Source organism: Xiphophorus hellerii, chromosome 15 (assembly GCF_003331165.1).
Source record: "Xiphophorus hellerii strain 12219 chromosome 15, Xiphophorus_hellerii-4.1, whole genome shotgun sequence".
In the NCBI taxonomy this organism is placed as follows: Eukaryota; Metazoa; Chordata; class Actinopteri; order Cyprinodontiformes; family Poeciliidae; genus Xiphophorus; species Xiphophorus hellerii.
Genome location: NC_045686.1, coordinates 20,304,750 through 20,329,734, shown reverse-complemented (window position 1 = coordinate 20,329,734; position 24,985 = coordinate 20,304,750). Strand labels below are relative to the sequence as shown.

Sequence of the window (24,985 nt, the reverse complement as noted above, 5' to 3'; positions counted from 1 at the left end):
GTGCGTTCAATACGAGCATCATCAGATGGGTGTGAGTGGACGCAGAGAGAGTGAGAGGGAGGCAGTAAGAGACAGAGCATGCTGGGTAGGAGGTCAGCCCTATGGTGCATTCCTTCACACCCCATCAGCATCTGGATGAGAGGAAGAGGGGAGGGGGAAGGATGGATGGAAGGAGTGCGTCTCTAGGGGGAGGGGATGGTGAAGGAGCTCTCCTCTCTCTCCTTTTTTTTCCCTTCCTTCCTCCTCCGGCATCCCTTCGAGGAATAAAAGCCGGACGAAGACGATGTGACGGTAGTCAGAGGGCTGGTGGGAGTGGGTGAGGTGGGGGGGTTTGAAGATGGCGGGGGGTAGGTTAAGTTGGCCGCCGTCGCGCCGCCAAGTCGTTTGCTGGGAGGAAGAGAGAGGGAAGAATGAGATGGGTGCGGGGTGGGGGTGGCTGGGAAAACAGACAGGCTGTTAGCGCAGGAAAAATATGTTATCGCCGTGGCAACGCAATGTGGCAACTCTCCATGGCAACAGCAGGTGGCTCAGGGCTAAAATTTGCGTTCCTTGCTGTTGCTTTGCCTGTGTGCGTGTGTGTGTGTGTGTGAACGTGGCTTTGTATTTGATACATTGTAAGGACCATTTGTCTAACAAATTCGACGTAGCGGGGACCAACTGCCCCTTGTGGGTCCCAAACACAAGGCCCCATAAGAAGTACTGCATATACAGGTGACGGTTACAGTTTGGGTTAGGCTGTAGAAATGAATGGAAGTCAATGAAAAGTCCCAGTAAAGATAGAAAGACATACTATTTGAGTGTGTGTCTGTGGGTGTGTGTGTGGGTGTACACGTCTGCACGTGTGCCTCCTTCAGCTGCTTAGTCCAACATAAAACACAACTTGCATTACAAAGACAGCTCGGCAGATGAGTGGAAACAAGTGCTGCTTTTGGACTTTCCAGCTTCTCCAGGTGTTTTCTGTTTTCTCTCTTCTGTGTGTGTGTGTGTGTGGGTGTGTGTGTGTGTTTGCATACAGTATAATAAACTGTCCACGTTGTCGCTGACTGTGTTAGGGAGGGCAGCCTCTCCTGACTGCAGAGTTGGGGGGAAGCAGTCAAACGTGCAGTCTGACGGAGAGCTAAAGACTACTCAACCTGGAAAAGCTCTTCCACTCTCCCCCTCCTCCTCTGTCCGTATCCCTCCATCTTTCTGTCTGAATTATGGCCTCGCCAGCAGAACTGCACCCATTGTCTTCTCGCGTGACTGTGCTCGTGAGTGAAGATATCTCCGTCTATGTGAGAAATGCTGTCATTACCTCCCTCATTAGTGGTGCAATGATCACCTAAAGTGAGTCCCCAGCTTTGTGTGTGTGTGCGTGTGTAGGGGTGTGCACTGAGTGCTTTTTTTTTTGTACAGTTTCAATGGCTTCTTGAGGGTTTAAACTTGGATTTATGGTTAGGGGGATTTGATTGACTGTTGGCATGGGATTTTTTGAAATAGAGATGCACAAATCATACATTTTCTGGCTGATTTCTTATCCCTGGTTCCGGTACTGTTAGCCATGCTAAAACTGTCTCTACAAGTTTTTCCTGGATAATATAGATCCTTACCACAATTTGAGCCTATGTTGACACAGCAGGCAGATGTGACCCAAATCTGACTTTTTTTGCCCAAATACAACCTACACCATGTTCCATTATTATGCAAATTGGATTTAAGTGTCATAAAGATTACATTTTTTGTTGTGCTATTGAATTTATAGATGGTATTGTGTGTCAGGGCTCTTCGAATCACTATAATTAATTTCAGAGAGCTGGTTGATTAGTTTGTCTGGTGAGCTCAATTAAAGGACATCTACTTAAGAAGGATGTTCCACATTATTAAGCAGGCCACAGGTTTCAAGCAATATGGGAAAGAGAAAGGATCTCTGCTGACGAAAATCATCAGATAGTGTAGTGCCATCTGACAAGGTATGAAAACATTAGATATTTAACGAAACCTGAAGCGTTATCTTACTGTGAAAATATTTGTGGCTGATTCAGAACAAAGATGGGTTTGTGCAGATAAAGGCATAATGAGGAAGGTTTCTGTTAGACAAATTCATCGGATTAAGAAAGCAGCTGTTAAAATGCCCTGACAAAGCAGCAAACAGGCGTTTGAAGCTGCTGGAGCCTCTGGAACCTCAAGGTGGAGGATCCTCCAGAGGCTTGAGGTGCTTGAACCTAATATTGGGCCCCCTAACCAGAGCTCACAAGCAGAAACGGTCGCAGTGGGCCCAGCCGTACATGAAGATTAATTTTCAAACAGACTTGTTCACTGATGACTGCTGTGCAACCCTGGATGGTTCAGATGGACGCAGTAGTGGATTGGTGGTGGATGACCACCACATCCCAACACGGCTGTGATGTCAGCAAGGAGGTGGTGGAGTCATGCTTTGGGCCAAAGTCATGGGGAGAGAATCATTGGTCGGCCCCTTCAGAGACCCTGAAGGTGTGAAAATGACCTCAGCAAAGTATATGGACTTTTTGACTGATCACTTTCTTTCATGGTTCAAAAAGAAGAGCCATACCTTCAGTAGCAAAATTATCTTCATGCATGACAATGCATCATCTCATGCTACAAGGAATACCACTGTGTCATTGGCTGCTATGGGCATAAAAGGGGAGAAACTCATGGTGTGGTCACCATCCTCCTCTGACCTCTGACCTCAACCCTATTGAGAACCTTTGGAGTTTCCTCAAGCAGAAGATCTGAATGCAGTTCATATCAAACCAGCAGCTCTGGGAAGATATTCTGACATCCTGCAAAGAAATTCAAGCAGAAACTTTCCACAAACTCACAAGTTCAATGGATGCAAGAATAGTGCAGGTGATATCAAAGTAGGGGTCCTATGTTAACATGTAACTTTGTCTGTTAAGATGTTTTTGATTGAAATAGCTTTTGATTTTAGCACATGTGACCACTTAATGCTGCACATTCAAAGAATGACCGTTTGCAGGTCTTTATAATGCATAAAATGTTTAGAAAATCTCATGTGCATAATAATTTGGAACAGTTCATTTTGAGTTTTTTATTTTTGAAAAAAATACTGTTCTAATGGGGAACTTTATTCAGTATAATTTGATTTATACTGTAGTAGTTCGTGACTTGAAAATTATACTGACCATCATTTGCTTTGAACATTTAAGAAAATCTGAGAAAAATATCACTTGTATAATAATTTGGAACACGGTGTATATCCAAATTTTTCACAGTAATCTGAAAGGCCCAATTTGGATCTTCTCACCTTAAAACAAATCTCATTTCAGCCACTGCCATATGTTGAACTAAATCTGATAAATAGTTTTCGAAGTGTCTGCAGTATGAACGGTCATGTCGCCTTTAATCTGACATTTACGTCATTGGTGTGAGACGTAATTCTGCACCAGATGAGGCCAAGAAATTTAGACATAAACAATGGCTGAAAAATTGTAATCATAAAATTATGAATGAAATTTGTCTCCCTGATGCGCATCACTTCACAATCCCACCACTCTTGTCTCTGACTATGTATCCAAACAGACTTCACTACCGAAACTGCAGTCAATGCTCCACAAAATGCCGTTTCTACTAGTTTTTTTTTATTAGTTCCCTTTGTGTTTGTTATGATCTTGTGACAATCATATCGGCTCTAATTGCTAAATAAACTTTAAAATCAATCCTTAAATGGCTTCATCCATTATTACCTACATAAACAAGTTCTTATGTTCCTCTCACGCTTGCAGGTCCCTTTGTGGTTATAAACCGTTCAGACAGAAACCTGATTATATTCACATTTCATTATTAGAATAACTGACTATTCAAAAAAATAATATGATTTCAGCAAAAAATCTGAATCAAGACCTGCTTTGTGATCGTAGCCTGAGATTTCCGAAAGGCTGCTGATATTTCTGAATGTTTTCTGCTGAAAGTCTTGCCTTCTCTTGCGCAACCTGAAGGATTAACTCCCGATGTTAGAACTCGAGTTAGCGATGTAATTGTTGAAAACTGCAATGACCAAATTGATTATAGTTAACCAACATTTCTTTTTTTGTGGGCGAAAAGGGCAGAGAAAGTCTGTCAGTGTTTAAATACTTATTAGAATAATTATTAGAAAGCAATATTTTGCTTATCCTTGAAATATTGCAACAATTATTAATACTACTGCTAAAATAATGTAAGATTTTTTTATAGTTATTATAATGATATGTATGGCATTTAAATGTTGTGGCTTAATACCTGAACGAAGGCAAAAATATGAATTATACACCTGATAAATTTTGTAGTTTTCAGGTGGTTGTTTTGTAGAAGTCAAGAAGTCGTTTTTGTTTTTATATTTATTTTTCTTTATAGAGGCTGTTTCATTCGCAGCGTGGGCAACACAAAGATGTGTCTGTATGATAAAAACAAGAACAAATGAAAAAGTATGTCAAAAGAGATCAAATAGAAATATTAAGTTATGTTCTTAAAGAGACAGAGGCCTAATTTCAAGGCTTCAAATTGCGAAGTCAAATTTCTTTTAAGTGATGTTTCAGATATATAATGTTTTATAATATAGTTACTTGATTTGTGCCATGAAATGGCAACATGTACCTGGAAAATACATAATACTGCCCTTTTAACGAATGGAGTTTTAGAAAAGCACTACATCAGTAAAGTGACGGATGATGCACGTTTAGTATCCACGCAATGGCTACCCTGTCAACGAGACAGGTGGCTGGACTGGCAGCAACAAGTTGGGGAAGGGTAATTCTGCTTTCCTCTTTGCTCCAAACAGCCTGAAGACATGCTGACCTCTTATTGTAGACTGAAAGGATCTTAATCTGTTTGTATGATGTGATGTAAATCCTTAGCTGGTTATAACCCTGGTTTACCTCAATGCCAACAGATAACAGATTAGTTTTTCGCTTCAAAATGCGTCAGCCTGGACGCACATCGTCCGTCTTAAACGTGCCGTTAAATGCACACGTGCCAGTGAGGGCCGGCCGCGTGCGAGCGTACCGGCGGCAGGCGGTTGGAGGGGACTGGGGTGGGGGGGCTGTCATGAGAAATTACCCCCGTGGACTGCAGCGTGGAGGCTGTAATTCTCCGAGGTAATCACAGGGAATAATGGCAACAGTGGGACACCCGGGATTCTAATCACTATAATCAGAAGCATTGGCTTATGGACTCAAATTCCTGCCTCGCGACGAAGCCGGCTGGGCTCGTCTGGCTGCTGCCGCGAGATCAAATGATTGACCAGTTCTCTCTCTCTCTCTCTGTCTGTCTCTCTCTCTTCCTCTTTCCTTCTCCTTCCTCTCCAGTCCTCCATTGTGGTCAGGGAGCCCCCTCTTCAGAAAGAACGGAGGAGTTCTGCTACAAGGTACGGTCTCACCTCCGCAAGTCCCATTCTTGTTTATGTGTGTGATCTCTCTCGCTCTCTTTTGTTCTCTTTCTTTTGTCTTTTTCACTCCCTCGCCCTCTTTCTCCCTTCTTCCCCACTCCACCTTCCACGGATGTGCCAACTCCAATCATCTCAGTTCCAAATCCCTTCTTTTTTAGAGGCGCACCTTGAGAATACCAAGCTGAGATCTGACTCTTGGCCTGCAGCCAGAGGAGGAATGCTTTTGTTTTTCTGTCTACAGAAACATATTTCAGAGTTGTTCTTTTTTTTCTTTATTTTTTTTAAATAAAAAAGAATGAGACAATAAGAAAGAACGAAACCGGAGACCACCTTTCCACCGCCCTCTCCCCTCATTTAGCGTAACATATGTCCACTCTCACTTCCTTTTCCCTGTATTTTCCATTATTCCTCTCCTCCTCCGCCTCCTCCTGCGGTGGCTGGACGGCAGTTAAAATGAACATTCAATCCCAATCAGGGAGCACTCCGGGAGCTCGCCGGGCCGCCGAGCCCTAAATGGAGGGGGAAATGGATACATTAGGTGTCTGAGGCGAGCCCTCCATCGCCGCTAATAATGGAGTAGTAATGGTCAAGGAGCCGGAGTTGGAGAGAAGAGAGGAGAGGATGGGGGGGGCTGAGAAACTGGACTCCCTCTAGTCTGAGTGATGACTCAACGCGGACGGACGGCAGAAAGGGAGGCAAGCGAGGATTGACTTGGAGTGCAGGAAAGGACAGGAAATGTGTCGTTTTTTTCCATTTTTTTTAAAGGAAAGAGTGCAGGACTGGTCAGGTGTGATGTTCAGAGGCAGCAGGGAGAAAGGAAGTTGTGACAGACAGCCAGAGGCAACGACAAGCAGAGGGTAGGAGGACGGTGGTGGTGGGAGGGGGTGGGGAAGGGCCGTTAGTGGCCTCACTTATTACTTCCATCTCCCATTCCCAGAGCTTTCAGAGCTGCTCTGCTCTGAGCTGATCTGGCCTGAAGTCTGTCTGTCCCTGTCACCAAGACAGCAGCAGTAAGAACACAGCGACAGTCTCTGGGAGATGAAGCCCCATTCTGACAGATTACCTCCCTTACCCCCCCAAGTTACCCAATCACAGGGTCAAAAGAATAAAACACATGTTAAAAGGGCAGAATTATGTAAAATTCATGTTTTTAGCAAACTTAACTGTGCATTTGCTGAGCTCGTTTTAAGAGCTACTTCTCAGTGAAACGTTGGTTTAAAAAAAAGTACCCTAAAATACACAATACTGTCTCTTTAAATAGAAAGCAACTGACATACAAAAGATTAAAATGTCAAAACTGTTTCTGTAACAGCAATATAAGCTCTCTAGAAGTTAATACACTTAAAAAAAATACACAGAAAGTGAGTCTTTCTGAAATAATCTACAAATAATTTCCTGATACCAAAGGTGTAAAAAGTTAGATTTTTGCAGCTGATTTTGTCTGTAGTAAGTTAATAGAGCCATAAAGCATGATATAATTTTTTTACAGACGCCACAACATTTTTACTTTTCGCCCACATTATTTAATTTTATTCACCTTCAAAATCAATGTGCTTTTCATTTAAATTCAGCAGAGTATTAAATTAAACTCTTTATAATATGAAGCTGATCCTTTCACATTCACCTCGAGTAGCTCAGGTAATAAATTTCCTTATGGTAATTAAGGATACTGATATGTCATATTAAAACCTATAGTCCCTTGCTAAAGTATTAATACCCGTTCAACGTTATTCATACTTTCTCTTGTTACCATGACGAATGTGTGTTTTACTGGGATTTTATGACAGGCAAATTCAAAGTGCCTGATACAGTATATAGTGAAGGGAAAAGTTTGTTTTCATGCAGAAATCTGCAGTGTGACTTGTATTTGCCTGTAGTTACCCCTTTACGTTGACTCCCTTAAATAAAATGTCAATGCAGGTTCCAAAATATGAAATGCTTTTAAGTTTGGATTTACAGCTACAGATGACAGACTCCTAGAGATTACATGATTTAAAATAAAGCAGAAATATATAAATAGTCCAGTAAATAAATCAATGCACTGAATAATTTTAAAAAGGAGGGTGTATCTCATGTTGTATAATTTAATAGACATTCATTGTTTCAGTTTAGTTCTAACAACTCATAGTCATAATGTAAATTTGACTGTTTTTAAAATTCTTCTATTTACTCATAGATCCATTTAGTTCTATTTTTTATTATTTAACTTTTTATATTGTTTTCCCCCCTCCACTCTATTTTATGTCTATGCTGTCTCCTATTTTTATTTTACCTATAAATTTCTGCCTCATTATGCAAATGAGGAGGGGCGGAGTCGTAAGGCTTCCCCTTCTGCCTATTGGTTGGTTAGCGTTACACTGCATAGACCAAATCTACCTGCTATCTATCTTTGTTGTGGCTACTGGCCACAAAGGGACTCAAAGTTTTATCTCCTGAGAGATTAATTATCCAAACGGTCTAAACAACGATCTCAACTCACTATGTTTCTTAAAAAGCTTCACCGCTGTCTCTGCTGATCATCATCAAACTCTTGGGGTGTTCTGTAACGGTAGTGTTTGGCGCCTCCCTGTGGATGGGAGTGCTATTGTTGCTGTCATTTCTTTCACCAAAATAGAAGCGACACGTCCTTAAAACTTTTGAATTCATGTATCTTAAACTAAGACCTTAAAATATATTTAATTAATAAAAAAAAACAGAATAATTTGGCTTTAAATATGCAATTTACAGGTCTTAAATTTTGCCTTTACAGGCCTATTTAATCTTGAATATTCACTGGGGGTTTTTTCTTGCTGGACTTTTCTATCAGGCAAAACATATTCATTGTTTGCCTGATTCATTGTTTGTGAGACAATAAATCAGACAATCAGGTCAGTAGGCAAACGCTTACTAGCTGCCAACATACTCTTGTTAGCAAGCTAGCTTTTTTGCATTTTTCCTGGGTAAGTCCAAAGTTATTCCCAGTTGTCTGGACGACGTTTGTACATTTCTGTGGTGATATAAGTCTTGAATTCAATTCATATTAGCAAACACCTGGTGGAACTGCATCTGCTGAGCTCATTATATGAGATATTTCTCAGTGAAACGCTGGTAAAAACGTTAAAGTGTTAATAGAAGAGTTGTTGTGATGACATCCTGAAGGCGGAGTTTCAGAAAGAGCAAGAGTTTTTAAAGAGACAGAGGCCCAATTTCAAGGACTTAATTTACAAAGTCAAATTTGATGTGTACAGCATTTTTATAACAACCGAAGGTAACATAGTTACTTGATTGTGCTATAAAATGTCACCATATGCCTTGATGATGTATAATGCTGCCCCTTTAAAAAGTCTTAAATTTGAATTGGTGAAACCTACAACAACCTTGTTGGTAGCAACTCAGATATTTCCTAGGAGTCCTATTTCCAACGTTGATCAAACAGAAAGTGGATTTATCTGAGCATCTCCAATGGTTAACTTTAGGCTCGTTTGACAGGAAAGAAGAGACTTGTTTACAAAGCTGCATTATATTACCGTAATCTAGCGCTACTTTCCTTTTCTCCCCTCTACAAGTTCCAGCACATGTCAGTCAGCCAAGCTCTTAAACTCTCCGCCCAAGTGTCGGATAGACAAGCCGGTTAGTCGTCCAGTTAAACTGCCAGCAACTTCATCCCACCAGAAATCCAGGCTGTCATTCAACCAGTCAGTCAGGCAGCATTAGCATGCATCCTGCCCTCAGACTCTGTTCTGGGTTTAACACACAGCAGCCAGGCGGACAACGGACAGGGAGGGGAGACGGAAGAGGGGAACGGAGGGGGAGTGCCTGTTTTGACTGAGCGAGAGGCCGCCTTCAAACGGTTGCAATCTCAAGGTCTGCCGGGAGTGACCTGTGAATCCGTGGGGCTGTGAGAGCGAAAGCTGAGCGAGCGCTCCTCTGCCGGACAAGGCGAGACTGTGCAGCCCTGAGGGCCATGTGGAACTCATTTAGGAAGAGACAGGATGGAGGCAGGGAGAAGACGCAGGAAGCAGACAGAAGAGAGGGCAGCTGACCATACTTAAGGGGGAAGGGGGAAAAAAAAGCAAACATTCTTTCTAGGAAAATGCCTCGGATGCAAACAGTGTGTTCTCTTACCATCAAAAAGAATTTTTTACAGTTGAACGGCTTGAGGCTTTTAAGAGCGAACTGCTCAGTGTCGGTGCGGTTTTGTCGCCTCATCTCCGCAGCATATGTCCCAGGCTTTTCACCTGCAGAGACGGCATACATGCTCAGTAGGAGATATGAGTCACCAGTGTACACAGAATGGCAGCCAGATCAATACAGAGGGTGGTTGGCTGGGGGCTACGGAGGGGGGGAAATATCAACAAGAGGGTGGAATTAGATGGACAAACAGGGTTTATGAACAAGTGCAAATACGAAAATAGAGAGAGGAAGAGGGGGAAGAGTTGCCCACGCTTGGACTTGGCAGCCATGTGTTTGTGGGTGTGTGTTTGTGTCCACAGTTCCTACGCCGTCTGGATGGAAGTCTTTTAGAAAATAAAGTATGGAAGTGTAGTGGTGTTTCCCCCTCAGGCCGATTCACTAAGTATCCATCCGTCCACTAATCTATCCATCTGTTAGTCTGTATATTCATCATCTTCCCATCCATCTGTCCTTCCATCCATATATCTCTGTTCATTTGTCAACTACCCATCCATCGATGATCTATAGGTCAATGCATTGATTGTTTTCCCTTCCATCCATCTAGAAGTCCATCCATTAGACATCTACCCATTCATCCATCTCTAAGTCTATCCACTAGCCATCCATCCATCTATTTATCCATTCATCCATCTAGAAGTCCATCCATTAGTCATCCATCCATCTAGAAGTTTGTCCATTAGTCATCCATCCATTAATCTATTCATCCATCCACCCAAGTTCCTTCATTAGTTGTCCATCCATCTATTCATCCATCTACAAGTCCATCCTTTAGTCAGCCATCCATCTAGAAGATTGTCCAATAGTCATCCACCCATCCATCCATCCATCCATCCACCCACCCAGACATTCATCCATCCATCGTGTAGTCTATCCAATAGTCATCCATCCATCTAGAACTCTATCCTCCATCCATTCATCCATTAGTTATATTTATATATATCCTTCCATCTGGTTTTGAATACAGCTCAGAGGTTTGTGTCGTAAATTCTTAGTGAGTTTTTGTATATCTCCTCTCAGACTGGCTTACAGAGGCACAGAGGACTCTGGATCTGTGTGTCTGGAGCAGCGCGGGGTTTCTCTGTATGTTGAAGCGAAACATCCTCGGGTTGGTTCGCTGTCGCTGTGTCAAACACAGCCTGGTATTTCCTCTCGCCCCCCTGCTTCTTTCTATCACTTTCCCTTCTGATGCCCGATCCTCCACTCTGTGGCATGTTGCTATGGCAACGCAAAGCCCGATTGGAGCGAACGGGTGGGGAAGGAGCGGACGTTCACACGTCAACCCGGGAAGACCTAATGCGCTGCCCACACACTCACACACACTCATATTACATCTTTCTATTTTCACAAGGACTTTGCATTAACTTCCATTCATTTTTTATTCATTTCTACAGCCTAACGCTTAACCTAACCATTGCCAGTACATGCTTAACCCTAAACCTTACCTAAACTCAACTCACACTTTAGTCCTAAACCTAATTACCAACACAAAAACAGCACATCTTCTTATGGGGTCTGGTTTTTGGGCTCTATAATGAGTATTGGGTCCTCACAGTGTAGTATTCGTTAGAAAAATGGACTTTACAAGGTGAGAAATACTAAAACACACACACACACAGAACCATGCAGCAAGTGATCAAGATTACAAAAGAGACTCTGTGCAGGGACTTACTTATAAGGTTATGGAGAGCAGCGCTGGCGATATCAGGGGCACGGCCATGCTAACAGCAGTCAATGAGATTACTGTGGACACAGCGGGCCGGGGGAGAGACTGAAAAACACACTACCAACGACAAAAGCACCAGCAACTCCCATCATATTTCATCTGGTTGCCCGACTCGCGTGTGCTACAACACGAGCCAAATACACCAGGCTGTTTTCTGGGGGGGCCTCACCGTGACAACTTGTATGTTTTAATGAGCTTGCGGCTCCTGGGGCGAATTAAATTTCTCCTCATGACATCAATCATAAATTTAGCATTTGGGCTCAGATTTAACATTGGGGTGGGGGTGTTGGTGGTGGTGGTGGTGGGGGATACAGGCTTCAGCTGCAGCGTGTTTGTGCTGCGGTACATGTTCGCTGGCATTTGCACCTCAACAAATGCGTCTGTGGCAGACAAAAGGCAAACAGCGGGTCATCATTTGCAAAACACGCGCTGACCCCAGAGATGACAGCTGTTTTAGTGAACTGGGACGGCTCGTGGTGAGCAGTCTGCTTTGAATAATAAGAGCTTTGGGCTCAGATCTTTTCTTCTTCTTCTGACTTTCGGGAAGCTTCCCAGTTCGGTCCTTTCGCAGAATCAGGACGGATGCCTTTAGACGGCACGGCCTTGGAGGAGAATCCAGAAATTGCTGAGTTTTATTTGGAGCTTGTTAATGTTTCTCTCAATTCTGACTTTAGTTTTATATTTAGACACATTTAGCTTACACGCATTGAGTATTCAAGCTTTTAATACGGCATTTTATTTTTCTTCTTTTATTTCTTGTCAGTCTCAAAACACACAGTAAAGCCTGGCTTTATAGGCGTAAAATAAATACTTGGATTATTTTACTTTTACATGATGTGCAGGTCTTAAACTCCACATTTCTAGTGCACAATTGGAAAATAGGCTGGTGTTTGTTCTTAAGCACTTACTTTGAGATCTATTCACATAATGCCTCAGTATGATGAGCATTTAAGCCTGGAAGAGTTGGGCAGTACCTATTAAGTTTTCTTCATATAAAGCAGTGTGTGACATGAGAGTTGTTAAAAGTTATATTCTTATGGAAACATTGAGTAAAATACCAAACTCTTTACAGTTTATATGGTATTAAACTTTTTAAAAAATGTTTAAATACTTTTAGAAAGTTCTCCGTATGACATCAATCATAATTGATTAGAATTTGGGTTTTCTAAACTTTTCTTTAAAGTGTAAATCCTTTTGCCTGTTACTTAATGCAAAAGCAACAATATTCCTTTTACATTATTTTTTGGAAATAAAATAACACTATTTTGTCTTCCTTTAAAAAGCAAAAAAGAAAAACAGACCTCTCTGTATCCAGCTGGGTTGCAGTGCACAGTTGGCGGAGAGGTAAGTGTTGGGCTCAGAATTTTATGCCGATTTTTTTTTTTTTTGTTCTCTAATTTTTCACTTCCAACAATCCGTCAAGCACAGCAACCCAGAAGCTCCATGGAAACAGTGCAGAAATCCACAGTTTAGTAGAACTAGTAGTCCTCAGACCTTGCCTGTATGAAAAGTGGATATTAGTAAGTTAAAAGAAGTCCACGTTAACTTCTTCTGAACATTATGGTATGGGTTTTATTTTTCCACCAAGAACATGGAATCTCGTCAAAGTTGACCTGTTGCCAAGGCGATAGACTCTAAATAAATCTTTATGTTCTTGTCGCATGACATGAATTATTTCAACTATTCAATGTCCTTTGGGTGGACTTCTCATTGAGATATCCTTTTCTTTGAAAATGTCTGAGTTCACATGTTCCACTGGGAGCCATCTACAATCTTTCTAGCACTTCCTGCTCCTTACTTTGACATTTACCGTAATCTAAGGACATAATTAGCGCAAACGCGTGTATCTCCAAATTGTCGCCAGTAGATCACCTTTGAGTTAAGTACCGTCGATGGAGGGAAAAGGAAATGATGTAATTTAGCCCGGCTTAAACAGGTCATTATTAGGCAGGTTGTTCGGTGCACTGCAAAAATTAACAAATACAAGTTGGACTGACTAAGTATTAAAAATTAAATAAACATCTTGTACATTTTTCTTTCTTTAAGTTACCCTTTTGCTGCTTTAAATTTGCACATTTCTTTTACTCTGAGCATGCTGTCTTGAATGTCTGTACAGTGTTATTTTTATTATTATAATATTATAATTTGTCCTTACTGTACAGTCTCTTACGCTTCTTATTTTTGGGGGTTTTTTGTTGTTTGGGTGAATAATTATTTTTGAAACTTTCTTGGAAATCAGTTTTTCATAGCACCAATATTCAAATGCCCATGTCTTCTACATTTTTAACATTTATTTTTGATTTTCATGTCTCTGACATTATTGGAAAGCTTAGAACTCACATTTTCAGAATCTGCAAATAACTCAAAACCAGTCACATGTGCATGCTTTTACCCGTTTCAAATTGCTGCCTTGACACCTGAATTCTTTCACCTTTAGACAATAAACTTTCATACACATCCACACATCTTTAAAAAGTCTTAAATTAATTTTTCTAAAAGGTAATTTGGCCTTAGATGCACTAATCACAGGTCTTTAATTTTGTACTTGCAGGACTATTGAATCTTGTAAGTAACTTTTTTTTTTTGCAGGACTTTATACCTTCTTGCAGGACTAATATAACTTTGCTAACCAGTAAATCAATCAATCAAATTTTATTTGTATAGCACATTTCAGCAGCAAAGCATTTCAAAGTGCTTTACATCATTACAAACACAGAAACACAATGCAACAGTAAACTAGGTAGCTAGCAAAGGTATATTAGAGGTATAAGGCTAGCAAAGGTTACCAATTGATAACCAGGCTGTCGCTAACTCTCTTTTAATATACCTTTGCTAACTATGCTAGCTATATACCTAGTTAGCAAAGGTATATTAGAGGTATAAGGCTAAGTAAGGTATAAAAGTTAGCAAGCTGCCCCTTTTGAGTGCAAATGTATCACTAATTATCTGGACAATGTTTGTTTTTACCACTGGCTCACTTCTATTGCCTGTCGATATGAAGATTCTCTAATCATCCCGCATAATTAGATTTCTTTTGGTTGCATATCTCATTTAGTCTGTCTTAAAGTTTCTTAAAAATTTAATTTATAACAACTACCCTGTTATAAACTGTCATTGAAGAAGCTTCCAGCAAAAATGCTGGGATCACATTTATTTACTGAGCATCAGCTGCTTTTTATAGTTTATTTTCGGAAAGCGGGTAACTCTAAGGAGGTTTTACAATGGGTGTAGCTACTTTAAAAATCAGTTTACGGTGTGGGTTATCATGGACATTGTCTTCTTTTTATGCTGGTCTCTGACTCATGACGTTTATTGAGTGGAGATGTCGACCTGCCGGTTCATTTGTAGGGTAAATACTGCCCAAATCCCCAACTCATGAGCAAAACAGGAGTACTTCAGGTCCAGTTTGAAGTGCCGCCACCGCCGCTTCCCCTACACGGCGTCAGACGGGCTGCATTTAGCCGCGCTCGGCGGTCGTTGCTAATCGAATGAATCAAAGCGGCCCTAACTCATTTATAACGCTTTCCCGCTCAATTTAAGCTCGCCTTGCTCATCAATATCGCCCCGCCGTCCTCCTCGGACGGCTGCTGAATTCTCATCGAGGCCCGATCAAATTTTTTCGAGACGGTTCCTCTATTTTTATCTCTCCCTCCTTCATAAACTGATTTAAGGGTTACAGGTTGCAGGAAGGATCTGTATCAATGTCCTTTTCTTTTTTTCTTAAGTGTTTATAAATGCTTCTCTCTTCCAGTTCCCCGCGGCGTGATCCAGAACGGCGCTCGCGTCAGGAGCCAGGCCCTCTTCCCTGTCATCAGACCCCTTCCCGTAAGCCCCGTGGGGAGCAGAACCTCGGCTATAAGGTCGGTAAACTTTGCCCTCAGACATATAATTAATGGGATTTCCCGGCGCAAACGGATCCACCTACACCCGCAAAAAAAGAAACAAATTTCCACTCGTAGTTTACATAATTACATCTTTATTGTCTCCAAAAGTCAGGCTTTCACACGCTCCCCCTGTTGCTCTGAACATTTGATCCAGGTGTGTTTATGTAATGCGCTCCTTTCCTCAAAAACACACACAAACAGGTTTATTAGAGGGAAAGGCTTTTTGATCCGGAGAACATATGCGGCATGCACGGACACGCACATCCATCACCAGAGCATAAGAGTATAATGGTCGGCGCGGCGTAATGAATTAAACATAGCCGAGGGCTCACTGGAGGTATGCAGTGAATATTTGATCACTGCGAGGGGCGCGTGTTTTGCTTATAAGATATTAATATGCTAACTCTCTCATTCTGAAGGAGAGGATGTCTGTGGGACGATGCACGCTCCTGAAGCTGCTGCTGATTTATGGCTTTGCAGGATACCCCTCACCTCACCTCCCTCCGCCTCCTTTAGTGCTGTACACAACACAATTCTCTCACTACTACAGCAAAATAGTGAGGGAATGATGCTCAGGGCTTGACAAGAATGAGCATCCCTTGAACTTCTCAGAAATTGATCAGTTTCTGATAGGTCAAAATAAATCAGTTCTTAATTGTGAGATGTTTAAAGGTGCAGTACCATGTAAAATTGACTTGTTTTTTTGTTGTTTTTTAGCTTTACATCATGTTATGTTGTTCCCTCATCAAAAACACACCTGGAGTGTTGCTTTGATTCTTTCATGCATGCTTGAGAAACCCTTGAATCTCCCATGGCAACCATTCAACTGTGCAAAACGCACTCAGCTCCTTCAGACTAGCCAGCAGCAATTAGCAAACACCTGGTAGTACCACACATCTGCTGAGCTTATTATAGGAGCTCATCTCACTGAAACACTGGTAAAAATGTTAAGGGGTTAATAGAGGAGCCATGTTGTGATGACTTCCTGAAGGCGGAGTTTCAGAAAGAGCAGGAGTTTCTTAAAGAGACAGAGGCCCAATTTTCCAGTTGTTAAATCATGTAATCAAATTCCTTTATGTTTGATGTATACAGCATTTTTATAACAACTGGAGGTAACATATTTACTTGCTTGTGCTACAAAATGATACCAGGAAAACGCATCATACTGTCCCTTTAAATAACTAAAGTCAGGTCTCCATTTGCATTCAGCCTCCTTCACTTTGATAACTCTAAGGATAACGCTAAGGGGGTTTTCACATAGTTTGGTAGACTCAGCTCAACTAGAGACCAGTATTGCAGCATTCAGCTGTTCTGGTTCTCTTTCACACTGCACTGTGTCAAACAATCCAAACCCTTTGAAAAAACGTGTGGTGGCGCTGCACCAAGAACCACTGAGGGAAACTATATGAGAACCTTAGAAGAAGACATGAGCGCAACTTTCTTCTTCGTAAAATGTAAACGAAACATTTTGCGAAGATTTCTCTTCTGTCATTGGTAACAAACCATGAGTCATTTCTCCCGCTAGCACAAGACTAAACATTTGTTTTGGTTGTATTTACCCAGAATACTTTGCACTCCTCCTGAGTTACCATTGATATATTGGCTGATTCTTTGATTGAAGCTTCTTGGTTTGCAGTCGTGTCATTGATTAAAGGTCTGAAGACATTGGGTTTTATTTGTCAAAGTAGAGGGCAGTTTGCTACAAATGTATTGTCCAAATTGATGCATCCTTTTTCTTACACTTCACACAAAAATTACTTTGTGATCTATCAAAACCCAAAAAATTCCCCTAGAACGCATAAAGGTGTATCATGAGGAAAATGGGAAAATATTGAACGGGGTTTGAATGTTATACCTTCAGTGTTAAATTGCCACCTTCAAATCAAATCAAATCAAATTTTATTTGTATAGCACATTTCAGCAGCAAGGCATTTCAAAGTGCTTTACATCATTATAAACACAGAAACACAAAGCAACATAGAATCAACAATCAAAACACAGCATTAAGTCAAGTTCCATCAATAAATTTGTAATTGATTACGTTTCAAATACAATTCTAAACAGGTGGGTTTTTAGTTGAGATTTAAAAGAAGTCAGTGTTTCAGATGTTTTACAGTTTTCTGGAAGTTTGTTCCAAATTTGTGGTGCATAGATGCTGAAAGCTGCTTCTCCTCGTTTGGTTCTGGTTCTGGGGATGCAGAGCAGAACCAGAACCAGAAGACCTGAGAGGTCTGGAAGGTTCATACAATAAAAGCAGATCTTTAATGTATTGTGGTGCTGAGCCGTTCAGTGATTTGTAAACTAACAACAGTATTTTAAAGTCTATTCTTTGAGCTACAGGGAGCCAGTGGAGGGACTTTAAAACTGGTGTTATGTTCTCTATCTTCCTGGTTTTAGTGAGAACGCGAGCAGCAGCATTCTGGATCAGCTGCAGCTGTTTGATTGATTTGTTGGACAGACCTGTGAAGATGCTGTTGCAATAATCAATACGACTGAAGATGAACGCATGGATGAGTTTCTCTAGATCTGGCTGAGACATTAGTCCTTTAATCCTGGAAATGTTCTTCAGGTGATAGAAGGCCGACTTTGTAACTGTCTTTATGTGGCTCTGGAGGTTCAGGTCAGAGTTCATCACTACTCCTAGGTTTCGGGCCTGATCGCTGGTTTTTAGTTGTATTTTAGTTGACGTGTTCTGATGCTGCACCTTTGTGCTGAGCAGGTTCCCCAGGTTTAAAGCCGCTCAGAAGGCTCAGTGTCATCTGAAATATGCATGGGTGACAGTCTGATGATGACTGCCGACCTTAAACGGGAAAGGCTGACTTTTTTATTTTTATTTCCAGGGATACAAGGTTTTTGTCGGACTTGAGAGATGTGTACCTCAGGTCTGGAGGAGTGAAAGATTTACCTCCTACCTTTCTTCTACTTCCCAGCAGTTTCAGTAGAACATGGCTCCACACTATCAGACTGTGGATGTAGTGATGGACTCAGATCTGAACCTCCATAGCCAGTTAAAGATAATTACAAAGTCAGCCTTCTATCAGCTGTCAGTAATTCTTACTCGTCGATCACGTTATCGATCAAGGCCGATAGCTAGACATCAAGTAAGGCAGAGCCAAGGAGTTTAGCAGAAATGTAACATACCGCCACCTGCAGGTTTAAGTTAGCAGTCGCCTAACATCAATGTGTTTGACCGTTTTGTGGAAAACTTGATATATACTCACAAATAAGCAAGTAGCATGAAAACGTTAGGGAATCTGTCGCATGAATTTCCTCAATTACAGAATCACGAAAAAACTGGAGACACTGATTGACGTAATTTCACAGAATGTTATGTTGAAGGTGGTCATGGTGGACGGGATTCAGACGCCAGGACTTGCGTTTGACACATGTACTGAGTTATGCTTTTATGGTGTAAAGCATTTTGAACTGCCTCGTTGTTCCTGAAATGTGCTATACAACTTGATGAACTTGATTTTGACTTCCCGACCAGAGAAGTAACAACATCCTCTCCTGTTTCATGTCCAGATCATCCCTGGGAGATTACCTTAGCCGGGGAAAGGACAGCCCATCCCGCTACTCCCCCATCCCCTGCGGCGAGGACCTCCAGGATGACCACACCTACAGCACCGCCAAGTCCCCCAGCAGCCTGTCCCCCTCCGAGATCACCAACCCTTCCTCCGCGCTGGAAGACGACGACATCATCGCCGTGGAGATCCAGTCGGACGTCAAGCCGGAGCCCCGGGAGATCCCGCTGGACTCTCACATAGCCACAGCCGCCGCCGCCGCCTACGTTTCCCAGCAGCCCCCGCGCGGACAAAGACGCAGCTCGGCAGCCGGAGCCGGGACTCTGCCGGGCAGCAGCCTGCCCTGGACCAAAAGCCGAGCGAGGGGCATTAGCGACACGCTGCCGCTGAAGAAGCGGCGCGCGCCGGAGAAGCCGCCGGAGAGCGACGACGAGGAGATGAAGGAGGCGGCGGGGTCGCTGCTCCACCTGGCCGGCGTCAGAGCCTGCCTCAACAACATCACAAACCGCGCCGCCAAGGGCCAGAAGGAGCAGAAAGAGGCCCTAAGAAACTAAAAAAAAAAAACATACGCATTCAGAAACCTCCAGGCACGCACACCCAACACACACACACCCCCCCACACACACACCCCCACACACGTACACAAATAGGTCAACAGGTAACGTTACTACAGCATTAGTCTCGACAGACACTCGTCATCTCCCTCTATCTATCTGCAGGGCATTAGGTGAATCCTACTTATTTGTGGCAATATCAAAAATCAATGTTTTCCTACATGTTCAGCAACACTAACATCAATGGGTATCTCTCATATGTCTATGTTGGGTTTTTTGTTGTCGTTTTAAAAAGGGGATGAAAGCCATAAAAAAAAAAAGAAGCATGTTTTGTCACTAATTCGGGGCGAGCAGAGGAAGTACGCCGCGCAGCGAGCGGAGGATGGCTGTTTGTCCTTTCCTGGTTTCGGTTCTTTTTTTTTTTTTCTTTTTTTTTTTCTCACATTGAATCTGTAGCAATCTCTCAGCGATGCCAGCTAACGCGGCGGAGACCCACCTCTTCAGGGGGCAGGGGGCATCGCTCTCCGACACCCACGAGCACAAACGTGAGACTGTGCCAAAGATACGCGACCAGGTTGCTTCATGTAGCCGATGCGACAGCCGACGGAGAAGAAGGACAAAAAAAAGAAAAACGGAGAAGGCATTGTGGTAAAGAGCTGAAGAGAGGAGTGACCTCAAGTGTCAAAGTTAAAACCCAATGTGATGTATATTCAATGCACTTAAAATTATTTTATGCCACTTACATGGAGAAAAAAAACAAACTTGGTTTATTTCGAGAGCACTCATAGTATTTAAGAATAAAATATCTTAAAATTAAAAAAATGTAAAAAAAATAGAAAAAAAAAAAGAAGTCATGTTTATCACAATAGAGACAGATAGCAAGCCGGGTCTGAGGCAATATCTTCTTCATTTCGTTGTTCTTGTTGCATCACGTAGTCGTCGTCCCTGAAACTCGCTCAGTTCCTCCGTTCAGAGATCATAGCTATACCCAGTAGCTGCCACAACTTCCTGTCCAGCCGACAGCGCCAACTTTCCACGTCCGACCCGCTGGGCTCGGGCCTCTCCTGACCGTCGTGTCCCCGTCTCTAAACCCTCTCACTCTACCTTCATAAAGATATAAGCAATTTGTCCCGCGCGGGCAACTCTGTACAAAGGTTAGAAAATATTTTATTTTTTTTCCCCTTTTTCTTAATTGAAGCAATTTGACCTGCAGGACTTTCTCAGTTATATTGCATGGGTGCTTGTAAATAAGATGAGAAGCAAAATCTTTTTTATTCAAAGATTCATGTAAGATAAACGATGTATTTAGCATGAAGCATGACTTATTTTCATATAAACCTTGATCCTACAGGAAAGGAAAAAAAAAAAACGATTTTTTTTTTTTCTGCCAATTCTAATACCTGTGATTATTATGGAGATTTTTGTTTTGTTTTATCAGGGTTTTTTGTTTGTTTTTTTTCCTTTGGAGTGGGCATGTCTTCAGGCAGGAAACGTAGATTAGAGACCTCCACCCCCCGTTGAAGGGCGGGGGCTGAAACCTCTAGGCTTCGGATTTCAGGGCCAGCAGAAGCGCCTCTTTTGAGGGGTGGCGGGATGAGGGGGTGTAGGGTGGGCTTCCGTCTACTTCTGCCTGTTGGTCTTGTCTCTTTTCAGCGTTTTAGTTTTGGATTTGTCGGAGTGGGCTTTTCAACGACACGTCTTCAGGCAGGAACAATTAGAAAACCCCCCCTTTGCGCCCCCTCCCCCAAGGGTGCCACCGTTGAGCTTCGGGTTTGACCACCTCTTTTTGGGGAGGGTGGGCTTCTGTCTTCCTCTACCTGACTGTCTTTCTTTTTTTGTTTGTGTTTGTTTTTTTGTTGATTTTTCTTGTAGGTGTTCAGTGTTATCCCCACATCCCCTCCCACCCCCGGTGTGTCACTACAGGTCTCGTCTGTGGAGTGTGTGAGCCAGTGTGTCCGAGAACACACACACCCTTTAACGTTGTGCCTGCCTCCCTGCCTGCCGTCAGTCCGCTCTATTTACACAACAGAGCGCCACCTGTATTTATTTATAACAGTTTTGTTTTGGTTTTTGTTGGGGGGGGGGGATTTTTTTCTCTCTCTTTTCCAGCGTGTAGATGTACATGTGATCTTACTTTCCATTGACATTGTTCAGTGTAAATGTATGAATCAGTTGGGCATGGAAAACTCTGTAGGTGTCCTGAATAAATCTCATGTCCCCCCCCAACCCCTTCAAAATGGAAAAAAAATGGCTACCTTGTAGGAAACAAAGAGGAAGAAATGTTGTTTTCTAAGTTAAATACAGTATTTTAAATTCTGTAATTTAAGGAGAGGTTTGCTGCCATTGTAGAGGACAAAACCCGGTAGGAAACTTTAAAGGGCATATATTATTATTATTTTTATTTTCTTACCAAAATCAAGAAATGTGTAAAGATTCAAAGTGACGAAGCAGCCAAACGTTCCCCGAAGAGCGACGCCAAACACAGGCATCAGTGCGAAATACGAAGGCACCAAAGACGAGTGTCGTGATTTGCAAAGAGTACAGCTTGAGGTCAAAACGTGAAAAATTGTATGATTAACCTCATAAGGCCTAAGTTTCAAATGTCCGGCTGGATGTTTTTTTGCTTATTTTAATTGTATTTTAATTGTTCTTTAAATGTCCTGTGAGTAAACATGTTTGCCCATTTATCCGTAACAACTGGAACTTTCGATATCTAGCGAGTATCTGGCCAGTAAAATTTGAAGTCAGCCTAACCAGAGAGGTCTGAAGTTTGTCCCTTCAAACAGCATGCTGTTTCACACTAAAACAGAACTTTAATCCTCATATACGACCAAACTGCAATTAGTTCATTTCTCTTCTTCATTTGGCTCCGACACGGAGAAACAGCTGAAGCTATTTAGCATTTTGTACTGACATAACAGAAAAGTGTTGTGGACGGCAGCATTTTCTTATCTGACACACTTTATGCTCACAAACAGCAAGCTACTGTTGCCTCTGCATAAACTGTATTTTATCACCTTCTCTCAATTTCGGGGTTGTTCCTTCCCTGAAGTCCCAAAAAATTCAGAGTGTTTCCAACATAGAAACTTTTTCAATTGTTTGACTCCAACATGCGGCTACACACGAACTCGACAAGTCCCGGTTGATGAGGCCTATCAGACACCATACATGGCGCTTCCTGTTTTTAGATAATTGTCGACTTTTATTTTACTGTCAAAAAGGTGAATTGGATTTATTTGTTTAGAAAAACAACGGAAAGGCACACTTTCAACATTTTGTATTTTTAAACAGTCTTTGCTTTGCTTTTTTTTTGTTTTTATGAGAAATGATGTAAAACATTAAAGGAGAGCGCGTCAAAGTGCTAATATTCTGTCATCTGGGGTTGTTTAGAGTAGCAGAGACAGAAGAGGTGTGTGTGTGTGTGTTTTTTTGTTCTTTTTTTAAGTTGACTAGACACTGAGCGATTATGAGCAGGTCGAGCCGGAAAAACAAATGCATGTCCCATTCACCGGTATGCTCCTTTTGCCACCTGTAGCATGCATCGCTGACTTTCCATTCCTCGCATACGGAAAAAGAGGCCAAGAGGAAAGCGCAGTCGGAGCGTCTGGCCGTGTGCCATCCGTCTCGTTTCTGTCTGAGGGTTCCCGCGGCCCCGGGTCGATGATGATCACTCGGCTGCGTTCGACGTAATAACCCCCCCCCCCCCCCCTCCCCCCCCACACACACACACACACACACACACACTCGCCCCTGCATTGACGAGTAAAACAAAAAAACACACAAAAAAAGAGTTGGTTTAACAGACGCTCGTTGCGACTCCCCTTGTATTTTGTCGTAGAGATGAAATCTGGCTTTTAACGTCCTGGAAAAAACTCAAATTAATTTTTTTCCACTGCCTGAAAAAGCGCTCAAGACGAGTGATTTTAATTTTTCACACCTGCCAAACGGAACCCATTCATAAACAAATGAACGGTTTTTGCCAACTTTTTTTTTGTTTTTGGATAGTTTTTAATCCCTTTTTATTATTATTATTATTATCATTATTATTATGATTATTATTTCTCTTGTTCAAAATTCCTTAAAATTCTGCCATTGTTTCTGCAGAGCTGAATCTTGGAAAGCCATAGGTTCATGTTTGTGAGCGAGATGTGATGCGGAGTGCACCCGGGTGTTGGTTCCTATTTTCATTTTATTTTCATTTTATTTCTTTGGTTTGGTTTTATCTCAGTAAGTGTTCGGTTCTCTCCTTATCGTGCAATCATGTTGCCAAAGAATGATTTCAAGACCTACTTCATCACTACATGTAAATATCAACGTTGTCCAATGCCGTGGCAAAAAATATATAAATGTCGTTTTTCTTTTCTTTGTTGTTTTGTTTTCCATTCTCTGAGAAACTACGATGATGTTTATGTGATGTATTGTCTTCCAGTTGGTTGCAATAATAAAAAAAAATACAAGTTGCAGAGAAGCTCGGCTGTTTATTTCTCCATGGACGGTGATTTGTCATCATTGGACGAGTATTTCCTCCAGTTTTGGATGCTGTGCAGCTGGAAAGATTATTGCTCTTACTTTTGTGCCTTAAGACAGTTGTTGTGTGTAACCGTGGCAACAAGGCGGCACAGCAGCAGGGTCCTCAAGTCAGAGTCTTCTTCAAATTCGCTGCGAGACTGACTGCTACCTGCTCCCCGGGTCGTCTGAATTACAACATTTGATTTTCTTCTGAGATAAACTGTTTCTGAACTGAACTAAATAAAAGCAAGAAATCAGAAAGTTTGCACTGTCGCATGAAAGTATTAAACCCTTTGATAAAAAAAAAAAAAAACTTCCCACATTTTCTCATATTGCAACCACAAACTATCTTTATTAACGTAACAAACCAACACAAAGACGTTTGTGACTAGAAAGTGGCAGGAAGATCATAGATGGTTTTCAAAAAGATTTTCACAAAAAGAAAGAAAAAATCTGAATCTGAAAAGTGTGGCTTGCATTTGCACATCTACAAACCGAATCTGTTGGCCGCCCTTCTTTTTAAGATAAGTTCGGGATTTTTTCAGACCGAGTACAGAGTGTCCGGGAGAGTGTCCAGTTTTCAAGTTCCGACAGATTTTCCTCGTCGAGGAAAAGCAAACACACACAGCATGATGCTGCCACCACCGTGTTTCACCAGCTGAATGTTGTCGTCGGGGCAACGCCAGCTTTCCACCACACGTACTGTTGTTTTGCATCTTGGTTTTTTCTTTTTCTATCAGTTCTTAACGCGTTTGCTGCGTCCGTCGTACGTAGCACGTGGCAAACTGAAACCAAAACTTCCAACCTGAACTGCACAGATAATAGTTATCAAGTCAGCAGGTTCTCCCACCTGAGCTGCACTTTAAAATAAGTAACTAAAATAAATAACTAAAATTGATAACTTAAATAAATTGCATCTCATTTTCTTTCCAGGTCAAAATTAAACCCTACATATTGTTGTTCTGTCACATAAAGTAGCAAGAGGTTTGTGGTGGTATCAAGACAAAATGTCACATGGGTGTGAATATATATATATATTTTTAAGCACTGCACATTCCCCCACACTTCGACTAATCCATTGAGCTGACCGAAGACCAGTGGGCATTGGGTCTCATTCAATCGTCTTCCACTCCAAATCTTAAGTTAAATATAGTCGAGGACTAACCGCGAGAAAGCAGCAGGCCTCTCTTCGCCTTCGCCTTCACGCCGCTACCCACACTTGCACGGCGGCTCCCCAC

At 42.0% G+C, this 24,985-nt stretch overlaps 1 protein-coding gene across 1 annotated transcript in view; it reads left to right on the top strand.

The window, feature by feature from the left end:
• Positions 1-23,706, top strand: part of ches1 (checkpoint suppressor 1) — an 87,571-nt gene extending 63,865 nt beyond the window's left edge. The window contains exons 4-6 of the mRNA XM_032586308.1: positions 5,301-5,359; positions 15,028-15,136; positions 18,686-23,706. Of these exons, the coding sequence (XP_032442199.1) occupies positions 5,301-5,359; positions 15,028-15,136; positions 18,686-19,238 (721 nt within the window). The 3' untranslated portion in view covers positions 19,239-23,706. The remainder of the gene's footprint in view (positions 1-5,300; positions 5,360-15,027; positions 15,137-18,685) is intronic.
• Positions 23,707-24,985: the final 1,279 nt, after the last annotated feature.